General features: G+C 35.9%; 2 protein-coding genes across 2 annotated transcripts; both read right to left on the bottom strand.

Moving 5' to 3' along the window:
- Positions 1-4,903: 4,903 nt before the first annotated feature.
- On the bottom strand, positions 4,904-6,840 carry LOC108327265 (uncharacterized). Its single transcript, XM_017560989.2, has 5 exons — positions 6,371-6,840; positions 6,184-6,211; positions 5,603-5,881; positions 5,417-5,521; positions 4,904-5,332 (listed from the first exon to the last, which is right to left on the bottom strand). The coding sequence occupies exons 1-5, from the start codon at positions 6,838-6,840 to the stop codon at positions 4,904-4,906; spliced, it is 1,311 nt and encodes a 436-aa protein (XP_017416478.2).
- A 291-nt stretch (positions 6,841-7,131) lies between these two features.
- On the bottom strand, positions 7,132-10,555 carry LOC108327266 (uncharacterized). The gene is made up of 5 exons (XM_017560990.1): positions 8,520-10,555; positions 8,172-8,442; positions 7,802-7,866; positions 7,425-7,558; positions 7,132-7,310 (listed from the first exon to the last, which is right to left on the bottom strand). The coding sequence occupies exons 1-5, from the start codon at positions 10,553-10,555 to the stop codon at positions 7,132-7,134; spliced, it is 2,685 nt and encodes an 894-aa protein (XP_017416479.1).
- Positions 10,556-14,055: the final 3,500 nt, after the last annotated feature.

Below are 14,055 nucleotides of genomic sequence, written 5' to 3' on the forward strand. Positions count from 1 at the left end.
CGACATGAAGAGTACATCAGGATATGCTTTCTCACTAGAATCTGGTATTTTATCTTGGGCATCAAAGAAGCAAGCAACCGTGGCACAATCAACAGCAGAAGCAGAGTATGTAGCAGCTGCTCAAACCACGAGTCAAGCAATATGGCTACGAAGAATACTTGAAGAAAAGGGTGAACCACAAGATGGATCGACTATTATCTATTGCGACAACAAATCGGTAATAACAATAGCAAAAAATTCAGTCCATCATCAAAGAACAAAACACATAGCCATTAAATATCACTTCATTCGAGATGAAGAGACAACTAAACAAATTCGACTCGAGTACTGCCCAACAAAAGACCAAATTGCAGATATATTTACGAAGGCATTACCAAGACCAAGATTTGAACTACTGCGGACAATGCTTGGAGTTACCAAATTTGCATTAAGGAGGAGTATTAAAGTGTAATGCAAATTCTAGATGAATGTAGAAACTCCTAAGATAGAAGAAAAGAAATGTAACACAAGTTCTAGAATATTGTAGAAAAGCCTAAGATAGGAAGAAAAATTAAGAATATTCTACATAGGTAAAAATCTAGAACATTCCACATAAGTTGAGGCTAGCATGTTCTAGAATAATCTATGGGTCTATAAATACCCATGAACTCTATCATTTGATGCATGTAGACAACATCTACCATTTGATGTGAGAAACCAACATCTACTACAACTAAAGACAACTTGTTAACACTTCGGTAAGTGTACCGAATCGTATCAAGTAATAATAAATGGTAAGACCAAGTATCGTTTCCCAAGAGACTCAAGGCCTAAACAATTATGTGATTTCTTGATTAAATAAGACTTGAAAACAAATTCTTTTAGGTTTAGATGCAAATACTGAAAAATAAATATGAATGCATGTGTTGATCAATTGGATTGAAAGATGCGAAGGTGATTGACATAAAATATGGAATGATTATGTTGTTGGGGTTTCTGACTTATCCTATCCACTCTCATGTATTCATGAATTCATCTTTCTTCATTAATGTTAATGCCACTTTCTAATTTACCTTAAACCCGATGTCTCGGTGAAGAAAGCCTAATCCTAATTACTAGTTTACAATGTCTTGTCTCCCTATCAATTATTCATGCTTACATTCGCACAGAAGCTTAAAGGCAACCGATCCTCCTATTCCAATGTCTAGGTAATATTGCTTTCGGGAGAATTTCTCCAGTTCTAGTCTTCCCCATATGTGTTCATATCGAAAAATCAATAATCATACAATTGAATGAGTTAAACAAAGCACGCATAGAGTATAGAGGAAAAACCCTAACATTTAATGAAGTAAAGCATATATAATCAAGAATCAATTCAATATATGAAAGTTTTAAAGGATTACATCCTTTCCACAACAACAATGGAGGTTTAGTTCACCATAAACATGGTGAAACTAGATGAAAATAATGAAAAGAATGAAAGATAGAACCCTAAAAGTTGAAGATCGGATCTTCTACATCCAAAATCCGCCTCCAAGGGGTGAAAGGAGTGTAATTTCTCCTCTTTCTGTCCAAAAAGATGTCAACCCAAGGTCGACTAAAACCTTATACAGTTTATTAAAAATTACAGAAAATAAGCCCAAGCCCAATTAAATGGCGCTCAGCGGTAAGTGTGGTTCTTCAAATTGATGCTCAACTGCATTTTTGGCCCTCAGCGGTGACTGCGGGACTTTAGAATGCCGCTCAACGGTAAAAGTTGCGCTCAGCGGTGACTGCGACTCTTCTTTTGTGCACTTTTACTTCCTTTCCTGAGTCCAGCTCCTTACTACTTCAACTTCTTTCATCTAATTCATCTTAATTCCTGCCAAAACAAGGAAAACCAAGCATAAAACTCATCCAACTCTCTTATTTCTAAAACTTAAGCAAAAGCATGATTCCAAGCTAGTTTCTAAGTCATAAAGGTTGTCTTGAAGGTAAAAATTAAGTATAAAAATAACGGTTTTTCAACTATCTCTACTACTCTACATTCAACTACAACACTTCTTCCAATTACTACTCTACATTCAACTATCTCTACATTTTCTCTATCTCATCAACTATTCCTTTCACAATCTTAAAATATTAACAGAAATAAATTGTGTCATACTTAGGATATATGAATCCATTTGTGGTAGTGATGGAGGAGGTTGGTTGTAAAGAATATGTTGCTCTTAAGTTCCTTCTTCACACATATGCAGATGGTAGAAGGAGCACATTCATGTAAGGTAGCATGAAGCTCCCTAAGATATGCATCCACATGGCTCATAAAATGTCGTGAACAAAAAATGTCAAGAGATCTTAACACATGTACAAATGTTCTGTGTAATTGGTATAGAGGACACCATCCACTTCAAATTGATGCACATGTCTTATAAGATAAAATATAGATTTGAGTGAAGCATGAATAATGAATTTCTAGCCCATCCCACTCAACCATAACTTAATTTTTGAAGTTCATGTAGAATAGTTAAACTCACTCATCTTCTTAATAATAATACTATGGCTAGAAAAGAAGGGAGAATATATTTTCTAGGTTGATATCATCTTGATAGACATGTTCATTTAAAAAGTTGGAGGAAAGAAATAATGATTTTGTAAACACTTCACCAGGCACTTACAAAAGACAAGCTCTAGATTGAGGATCTCTGTGTTTTCATTCGCGAAAAGTCTTGAAAAGATAAAAGACAATAAAAACTATACAAATTATATTTTTGTGCAAGATTTAAGAGATAAGCAACGTAACAGGATCAAACTTTGTTGAAACAGTGGAGTGATGTACCATGGAGAAAATGTTGATGCTCGTTGAAGGTTGAGGAAAACCTAAATGCCTTCTTTAAGAATTCATTTAAGTGGAATCTCCAAGGTTTCCTGATATTTTAGAAAGCAATAATCAGGAAAGAATTCAAAAAAGACATTATTATCTCTTGCGAACTGATACGCTTAAAAGGTTTTTTTGTAATAGAGAGAACATGTTCCTAATTTGTGTGATTTGCAGACCTGCACCATTTCCTAATTTGATCTGTTCAGGACCAATGTAAGAGGTTTTAATGTTGTAGTTATTGGAGATAGGCTCATCTTTCTTTATGCTTTTGAGTTGAGTCCTTACCGTCTTGATTCGTGCGCATGATCGGCTAGCGTAATAAACGTTGATTTTTTGCCAGATTTGATAAGAGGTGTTTAAAACGACCATTTTTGTAAGCCGGGTGTTTGACATTGTAGCCTGTAGCCATGCCATGATGAGGCGATCTTGTTGATGATGATGAAATCGGGTTGTGCAATGTTCCAATTCTTGCTCAATGTATGTATGTGCTAGTCTAGCAAATAAAAATATGTTTCTCAATCACATAATATATTTATATAAATATGCTCAACCCAATAACTAATACAAACAATCTTAAACAATAAAAAAAGTATAGTTCAAAACTATGCATAAATTTTTGGATGATGATATCTTAATAACTTTTTATAACAATTTTCTGACAATAAATTAATTATATGTAACTATTTTATTGACTTTTTGAACTTATTTTGAAAAAAATATTTGAAATAAACGAATCATAAGCCATCCTAAGTTGTAAAACAGTTGTAAAAATAAATTGTTAATTAATTTTGAAAAATTAACAAAGCAAGAAGAGAGAGAGGAGAGGGAGGGGGGGGGGGGAGAGAAAGAGATTAAAAGGTGATTTAACTTGATAGCCTCCTTGCGGGTTATTAAGTGTTGAGCTTCGTAAACATGCATATTCCAACAATATAAAAAGATTTTCGTTCACTTAAAGAGACATATAAAACTATATTTCTCACGAAACCAATTAATTATTATTACGAAGTCCTCTCTTTTTACATCGATAATGTTGGTGCATTATATCAAAAGTTAATGGATAAGGTTTTCAAGGGTAAGAACATGAAAATCTATATATTGATGATATGATTATAAAATCCAACTTATGCAAATAACATTTTGGCTTTAAAAGAAATTTTCAAGTCATTGAGAATGTATAGCATGCAACTAAATCCAGATTAATGTATTTCTTACAATGAATGAGACAAGTTCCTTGACTTTATAGTAATTCATATTGTATAGAAGTAACTTTTAAAAATTCTCTTATTAAAACCTACAACTCAAAAAGGTTGATAAAAGCACAACAAATGATGGTAGACAACTTTGTTATCTCATTTATTTCCATTTTCGGCTTTAAAGATAAGGCCCACTAAAAATCTAGTAAAAAAGAAAAAGTCATGAACCTTCATATAGGATTCGATTTGAGAAGAGATTTATGGAAATCAAAATGCTGCTTGTCTTTCCATCACTACAAGAAAAAAGTAAATTACATACAGCCAAAATTCGTATATAAGGTCCAAAATCCGTATATAAGACCTGGTTATATACGGATTACATACGGGCAAAAATCCGTACATAATACTATCGTAGCTAGGTTTATATACGGATAAATCCATATATAATGGTTTAAGCAGAGATAAATAAACACCCTATATATAGCAGTTTCCCATGCACAGTATACAAGCAGACAGACCTGGACATCATAGTGTACTTTCACAATTGATATAAGCAAACCTGGACATTATACATTGAACATATAAATCCAATAATCTTTTCAGATAAACTTAATCCACAAATGAAACATTGTTTATGAATACATAAATATTGTTTACATCAATATAACTGCAAGAATAAACATTAAGTAAGTTCATAAACGGATTGTGGTTTTGGTTCTAAATAAGTTCAAGAGTAATGGAAATAAGTTCTATAAAATGCCTAATAATGCATATAATCATTTCCATCTTGTGGTTGTTCATCTGGTGGTTGCTGGTGTGGTGGTTGGTGTTCTGGAAGTTGTTGTTCTGGAGGTTGTTGTTCTGGAGGTTGCTATTCTGGTTGGACATCAGTGGGTACTTCATTTTGAACTTGACGATTTTGAAGGTTTAAAAAGTCTTGTGCAGCTGCGGCTGCTGAAGGCGGAAGGAATGGAAGGAGGACGCCAATAAAGCCTTCAAACTTTTCAAGCTGCTGACCATATTGTTGTAACTGGGATTTCAGGTTAACAATTTCTTCTGAATGTTGTTGTTGAGCAGTAGAAGATGCCTGTGTCTGTTGGATGTAACTATCAACACAATCATCTTGGGAAGTGACATTTCCAATGCCGTATACGCGTCCCTTGTATTTTCCACCAGCAGCCTCTAACCAACATCGGTTTCTCAATCTTTCCTCCTCTGCAGGGTCTAGAGGAGAAGATGCGGAGACACCAACAGATGCAGTCTCAGATCTTATTTGAGAAAATTTTGTAACAAATTGTTCCTGTTTAAATGAATAAATATTATCATTAAACATGAGGTTTGAAAACCAAAAATTTATAATGTGATAGAGTTAGTACAAACTTACATGGGTCCGCCTAGACCTTTCGTCCACAAATTCCCCTGTTGATTGGCGAATATGTGTCTGCTGAAATATTTCATCAACATGCACAGACCGACCAAGATCCTGTGACTGCAAACAAAATGAGTTCTTAATAAATATTTGTAAAGTTTATAATTACAGATATAAGAAAAAAATGTAGAAGTTACATACCAAACGAATAGCATGCTCATGCACGCTTATAGATCCTCCAGTGTGCAAACAACCACCCTTTTCAGATGTTCGATTCTTCTTTGCCGTTTCACACTTTTGTCTATAAACTGGCATGTTCCACTTTTCCAAAAGAGCATTCCAAGTATCGTCCCCCAGCCAATCAGGTCTTTTTCCTAGAGTTCTAGCTTTTTTATACATCTCTGAGAGTCTATGAGATGCCTCAGTGTGATAATTTTTTTTTACCTTTTCCTCATCTTCAGGCTTCCATGAAACCTTTCTCTGTTATATTAGAAATAATAGGTTTGAATAATTAAACAAGTTCAAAGTATAAAAGTGTATCACTAACATTTTGTAATTTAGGAAATTAATCTTATTGGTTGTTAGAAATGAATGTTGTGGTTATGAAGGAAATAAAACAAATTATTTTTCTGTAGCTACAATGTTGTGGTCAGTGTAACAAGATTGGGATTGAAAAGTGGTACCTTAAAACGGTCGAAGAAGACATCTCTGGTTGACTTAGGGATTGAGCCCCATGTTAACCATGGCTCATCAAACTATTGCTTGATGGTGGCTGTGATTGCCTTCGATGCAGTTTTTGTAGGATAAAACCTAAAACAAAATTAAACTCAGACATTACAATAATACAACAATGAATTGTATATATATATATATATATATATATATATATATATATATATATATATATATATATATATATATATATATATATATATATATATATATTAATTGAGTTAATTTTTTTCTTACCCTCCTCCAATGGGTGTAATCATTGGACGACTATTGGAACATTCTTCCACGTAATTGGCAGCTGAACTGGAATGTGGATCTGCATCCTCTATACCAGGTGATGGTGCAATATTTCTGGGAGTTGATGGGTTAGAACCAACATTGGGAGAGATTGAAGCCATTCCATGAGGAGGCACTTGGTATGGAGTGGGTGTCAAGCCAGGCACTTGTATCGGAGGTGGACGAGATGTACCGAAGGAGGTAGGTGTAGATGTAGGAACTTGATTTGGAGTGGGAGTCAAGGCAGGAACAACTAGTGGAGGTGGAACAGATCTACCAGTGGAGGTAGAGGTAGGTGTAGTTGGCTGACTGGTTGAACCAATTTCATTATTGAAACGTGTCATCAACTTCACCACATAAGATTTCTTCCCCTTTCCCTTATCAGAATTTCCTGAAGGTGGAAGAGGAGGGCCAGAAGCACCTGATGCCATATTCTTGAACATAATATATATTTTTATACAATAGAAGAAAAGAAAATTTAGAAATAGTACAATCAAAGATAAAAATGTGTAACAAGTAAACCAAAAACAATATTATACTCCATAAACAAACCAAAAACACGAGTAAAAACCAAACACATGAAGAACAGATGAAGTCACATTCTTTCTGGTTTTCCAAAAAACTATTAATAAATGTTTAATCTTAAGACTTACACTGATAAGTCTTAAGATTGTGGACAGCATTATAAATGCAACAAAAATATATAGGAACACACCCTAACTCTATTCAGTGCTAGAACTATGAAATTGATCTTCATTGTCATCTTCACCCTGTCCCTCTGCATTGTATTCTTCTGATTCAGTTGTATCTTCATCTATTTGCCCATGAAATGATGAAATATTGTTATGGTCCACTTCTTCAAGACCAGCTTCCACATCTTGTAATCGGACTACTTCTTCAACTTCAATGACGTCATTAACATGTGACATTTCCTCCACTTGGTATGGCACATCGGCTTCTACATCATTAGAATCAATGCGACCTCTAGGTTTCGTTTTTATCGCAACACACCAACCTCGTTTGTCCGTGCGTGATGTTGGATACGGTACATAATACACTTGTTGTACATTATGTGCAATTATAAAAGGATCAAACAACACATATCTTTTATCCATTCGAATATCCACAATGCCATACTTTGAATCCACCCTTGTACCAACTCTCGATGGATCAAACCAATCACAATAAAATAATACAATTTTCTTTTGAGTGGTTGTTGAATTGTATTCCAACTCATAGATGTGTTTAATGACACCATAGAAATCATCTTGACCTCCTTCTGTTAGCCCTTTAACATGAACCCCACTATTTATTGTCTTCTTGCCTTGACTCCATGCATGGGTGTGAAATTTGTATCCATTAGCAAAGAAGGTGTGTCATTCCTTTACACACCTTAAAGTAGCAAGTGATAAATCTCTAAGATGTTGGTTCCTCACACTTAAAGGATCATTATGAACCTACAACCATTTAGGATATGGATCTATTCAACAATGTAATGATTAAAGAATTAAAGAAGAAATTAATGTGTAAGAATGATAGGAAGTCGTACTTTTTGCCTGAACCACAATGGGAAATTAGCATGTATGTATGTCGAACTGTTTGACTCAGATAGTTGATAGGCATGTAAGAATGAGCTGTAGATATGTATGACGAGATTAGATCAAACATCACGCAAGTATATGAAATGAAAGAATTCAGAAATATAATTGATTTTGGAGGCTTACTCAAGGTAAGGTTGAACTTCATTGCAATTGATCAATACATGAACGTGAGCTGATCTCAATTCTTCATCACTTAACCAATGTGTTGATTCCCTCCCAGAATGACGGCCAGGTTGGTCAAACACTGATAATGTTGTCGTAAAGCTTTCTATTTCAATGTCTACTTCATTTCTACGGCTTTCTGGTGTTAACATGAAGTTTTTGAAATAATGGGAACAAAAATGAGTTGTTTCTCTATGCAAGTATGATGCGCAAATAGATCCTTCAACCCTAGCTTTATTCTTTACCAAACGTTTAGCATATCCCATGAACCTACAAATTTGAAACTGATATGTTAGGATTTTTGAATTATGCCTAGTAAATTGAACAATAATATGTCATATTCTCACCTTTCAAATGGGTACATCCACCTATAGTGGACCGGTCCACCAAGTCGTGCCTCATATGGAAGATGGATAGGGAGATGTTCCATAGAATCAAAGAATGAGGGAGGAAATATTCTCTCCATCTTGCACAGAATGATTGGAATGTTTTCTTTCATTTTCACTAGGTCATCCTTGTTCAATGTAGTAGAACACAAATCTCTAAAGAAATGACTTATCTTTGTAATAGGATTGAGAACATGACACGGTAAAGAACTAAACGCTATTGGAAGTAAGCATTCCATAAACACATGGCAGTCATGGCTTTTCATCCCAATGAGCTTTCCCCTATTCACATCAACACACCTTGACAAGTTAGAAGAATATCCATCAGGCATCTTAAGAGCTTTTACCCAATGACAAACTTGTTTTGTTTGGTCTGCTGAAAGTGTATAATTTGCTTTTGGCTTATACATGTTTCCATTGGTATGACTTTTTAGCTCCAAATCTTTTCGTCTACAATACAAAGCTATATCCATTCGAGCCTTGTCATTGTCTTTTGTCTTCCCCGCAACATTCATCACAGTATTAAAGATGTTGTCAAAGAAATTTTTTTCAATGTGCATGAAATCAAGATTATGCCATAACAAATTATCCTTCCAATAGGGTAGATCCCAAAAGATGCTTTTTTTCGTCCAATTATGCCACTCACCGTATCCATCAATTCTTGGTGCACCATTTTCAGTTATTTTCGGATAACCATTGATTCTATTCCAAACTTCTGCTCCCGTTAGATATGGTGGTGCGTCATCCATCTCCACTTCCCCCTTCTTGAAAGCATTCCTATTCCTTCTAAAGGCATGGTCATTCGGTAAAAACCTCCGATGGGAGTCAAACCACGAATTTTTTGCCCCATGATATAATCTAAAAGCCTTTGTATGCTCCATGCAATGTGGGCATGCCAGTTTACCATGAGTGCTCCAGCCGGACAACATATCATAAGCAGGAAAATCATTAATTGTCCACATCAGCATGGCCCTCAAAATAAAGTTTTGTTTCCTTGAAATATCATATGTTATCACACCCGTCCACAACTTCTTCAATTCGTCTATCAAGGGCTCTAAGTAAACATCTATGCCAACCTTTAGATTGAATGGCCCGGGAATGAGACATGTCAAGAACATGTAAGGTTTAGACATGCAGATTTCTGGAGGAAGATTATAAGGGGTGACAATAACTGGCCAACATGAATATGGTATATTTGATGCTTGTACATATGGGTTAAAACCATCAGAGCATAAACCGAGTCGTACATTGCGTGGCTCGATACCAAAGTCAGGATATACTCTATCAAAGTGCTTCCAAGCCTCTCCATCGCATGGATGACGCAAAAGACCATTCGTCGACATGTTCTCATAGTGCCATGTCATTTGTCCTGCAGTTTGTGTTGAGGCATACATTCTTTGTAGTCTGGGAATTAATGGCAAATAGAACATTGATTTCATAGGAACTTGTTTTGTAGTAGTTGCTCCCGTGTTACGTGGTTGATATCTTGGCTTTCCACAAAATTTGCATTCAAGCAACGCGCCATCATTCTTACCATATTCATTATCATAGAAGAGCATGCAACCATCCACGCAACAATCAATCCTCTGCGATTGTAATCCCAACTTTGATACACACTTTTTTGCATCGTAGTATGTTTTAGGCAAACCTGATTTGATGGGTGTTGCATCCATAACCATTTTTGCAATAAAATCTATGCATTGGTTAGGAATATTCCAATTTGACTTGCAAGCTAATAGTCTGACACACATTGATAATTTTAAGTTTGATGCTCCTTCATACAACGGCTGGTTTGCATCCAACAAAAATTTAAAAAACCTTTGTGTTTCTTCATTCGGAGCCTCTTCAATGTTATTAGAAGCAAATGCTTGGCACGAGTCATTTTGCCTAAGAGCATCATGCACCATGTCTTCCATTGTTTGAAATTGGTTAATTTGACCACCTTCCGTCTCTACAGTTACCCAACTTTCATGATTTTGTAAATCAGCTTCTGCCATGGTTTCCCCATGATCCTCCCAAATGAAATAATTAGGCTTGAAACCGTTCTTGTACAAGTGAACCTTCACAACTCTTTCGTTCAGAATCTTTGTACAATCGCACTTTAAACATGGACATCGAAGCCCCCCATCTCTTTGATAACGTTCTTGTTCACAAGCTTTAATTATAAACTCTTCAACACCCAATACAAATGACTCTTTCAACGCACCTCTTCCTCTATAACATCTATCGTACATCCTGTTGTCCCAAACTTTGATAGCCGTTGCTGGGACTCGGGTTCAGCCCCCAAATCCCCGGCAACGGCGCCAAAAACTTGTTGGTGACTTCGGCAAGTGCACCGAATCGTTCAAGTAATAAAACCGGTAAGACCGGGTATCGTTTTCCCAAGAGACTCGTAATACTAGAGAATTGTGCGATTAACAACTCATATAGACTCAAGAACAAAACATCAATATACAGAACAAGTGCAGGAATGTAAATTCATACATAATTACAAGGTTGGACTTTGGTATTGAAGGCACTTGGAAATGGAAAAGACTAGAAATGGTATGAAATGACATTGCTAAGGTTAGTTTTCACCAATGCACGCTTGTGTATAACCAATTTTATCTCCTCTCTATCAATTTACTAAAGTCAATCCACTAAAACACTCTAGCCCCAATCCCTTAGGTGAAAGAGCCTAGGTTTTCCCTATTAAACTCCAATTCCTTGGACAATCTAACAAGCAAACCCGCATTAAAGAGCTAGGATCTTAAGACAACATGTGAATCATCTTCCATCCCTAGAATCAATGACCACAAGGACTCTTGTTTCAGTTCTAGGTTCCATCTTACGTCCCCATAATCCATGAAACCCCAAATTCAAGTCATGAACATTCCTATTACATGCAAGCTTTAAGATTGGAAACAAGAATACTAGCAATTGATAGAAAAGGCATATATATAATCAAATCATTCAACAATTACACAAGGATTCAGAGGCTACAACAATCCCTAACAAAACGAATCTGGTTCTCCACTTCCATGGAGAACCCTAAAGCTTACAAAGTGGAAGATGGAAGAAGAAAGAGACCCATAGGTAGAGAAGTAGAGGAACCCAGCAGCTCCTCACGCCCTCCATGAGCTCCAGTAGAAGAATCGGACCTCCAAAGAACCAAAGACCCCAAGCCCTTCGCGTTCCAGGGTTAAATAAAGCGTTTCTGCCACATCAGCAAAAAGTCGCGCCCGGCGGCCCGACAGACCGGCGCCCGGCGCGCAATGGGTCAGCTACCTCACGCCCGGCGCCGCCCAGGTCAGTAGGCGCCCGGCGTGAGTCTCTGCAGCAGCATTGTGTTTTCTTCTATTTTGTGCAGATCTGCTTGCTTCTGTGGTTAGTTCAGCTTTATACTTTTCGTGGAGGTTCTTCCAATCATTGTATTACTACAAAATAAAGGGATTATAGATGAAATCTCATCAATGTAGCCTAAAACACATTTATTCAGGAAACAAAGATAAAAGAGAGGATTTAGCAAGTTACAAGCTAGAAAGGAGTTGATTTTGCTCTTAAATTCATGCTTAGATAATGGTGAGAATTAGCATTATCACATCCATGAACGATTTGGTGGAGCATGATCCATGTTCTGTATACATACCAATTAACCAAAAATTAGCCAGTGCTTAATACAAGGCTAAATTAATTACGTGTTACAAGTTTTCCTTCAAGGAAAAGTAATAAGAAAGTACAACACTGAACAATCAGTAATTGAATTTCCATGACTACTCCTTTGAAGGTAATGTTAGGTAAGTACTTAGTCATGTTAGTGTAAAAGGTTTGTCATATTACATTGTTGGGGGCACTCACCTATATACTCTTTCACCAAGAGTGTGGGTAAGAGGGTTTTGAGTATTCTCTTCCATTCTTGGAAGAGAAAAGAATGAGTTTTAAGTATGAGCGGAGTGAAAGTGAGGTTTTAGTGAGTTGTGGTACATGGGTTGATATAAATAGTGAAGAAAGGAGAAGTTTGGTGTCATTGGTGGAAGAAGATCATGAAAGAAGAATAGTGTAAGTGGAAGGAGGAGATGGACACATTACAAATCACCTACCAAGGCAAGGAGAAAAGATGGAAGTTTTGGAGTTGGAGTTGAGAAGGAGAACAAAATGAGAGAGGTTTTGGGATTGAGAATTCATCTACATATAAAATAAAAATGATGGTGTATAGTTGGACGTAAATAGCTATGTGCAGGGAAGAGAAGTTTTCATAGCAAATGTAGTGGAGAAAGGGGTGGGGCCACGGTTTTTGAGAGAAAAGATAGAAAAATATTAGAGAGAAATGGAGAAGAAAGAAAATTCTGTAGAGGGTACTGGTGAAGGTTGTAAGCTTACTGTTTGTTGGGGAAAGGAAGTTTGTAAGATGGGAATTTGGACTTTAAGGTGTCAAAATTGTGCTGCACTTATAAGAGAGAACTATCTGAATGGCTCTCAGATTCATGAGGTTTTAATACAGAAAAACACATTCACAATATGATTTTGAAACTCTAAAAACAGAAACATACAGCCAAAAAAAACCAACAGCACAAAAGCATGAAACAGATCAACATTCAGAATAGCAACCATGGGAATGAGAGAAACCAAAATGAGGAGCATCTAATGAAATGAAGTACAGATGAAGAATACACAGAGAATAATGCAAGAAAGAAAAGCAAAAAAAATAAAGAAAAATCTGGTATGAGTTGTGTTCAACAATCAAGGTGAAGAGAAGAAATGGATGCATTATCTTCAGGAATCATTGGTCATGTTAGCTCTTTTCTTTGCTTTCAGACCTCATTTATGAACATAGTATTAATTTTTATTTATTTATTTTTTATAGTTTGATGGGATGAGTCAAAAAGAAGATAAAGATGGGAACTAACTGTAATAACTATCTCTATTATACCTAACTCATCATTTTCAATCCAAATCCATATCACTTCCTGTTTACCTCTTTTATACCAATATTTTCCTTCCCACTACTTCTCATTCTAAACCTAACCAATAAATCGATTGAACTCCTCTTCTGTAACAACTTTAATCTCACTCTATATATATCTCTCTCCCATATTATATATATATATATATATATATGTATGTATGTATGTATGTATGTATGTATTGTGCAACAAGGTTAGTTGAGGATTCCTTGGATTCCTTGGATTGTGTTAAAACAGTACACAAGGTTAGTAGGATTCCTTGGATTGTGTTAAGAGGATGTGGGTTTAAAGTACAAGGGAGTTCACACTACAAATGAGTTTAGAGTAGAAGTAGATGAGGGTTGATCTGGAAAGACTGAGGAGAGCTACTGTTTTCTTTGGGTCTTTGAGATTTTGTTATAGTATTGACCAAGGACAACCTTTAACTCAACTAAAACAACTAATAGATGGCAAGGTCGAAGACAAAAGAAGCAAGTTTGGTTCAAGGCAAGGCTGATCCGTATAAGTGATAAATAACAAAAAGCTAAAGTAAAAATCTGTTAATGAAAGGCCAT

Source organism: Vigna angularis, chromosome 2 (assembly GCF_016808095.1).
Source record: "Vigna angularis cultivar LongXiaoDou No.4 chromosome 2, ASM1680809v1, whole genome shotgun sequence".
Classification (NCBI taxonomy): domain Eukaryota; kingdom Viridiplantae; phylum Streptophyta; class Magnoliopsida; order Fabales; family Fabaceae; genus Vigna; species Vigna angularis.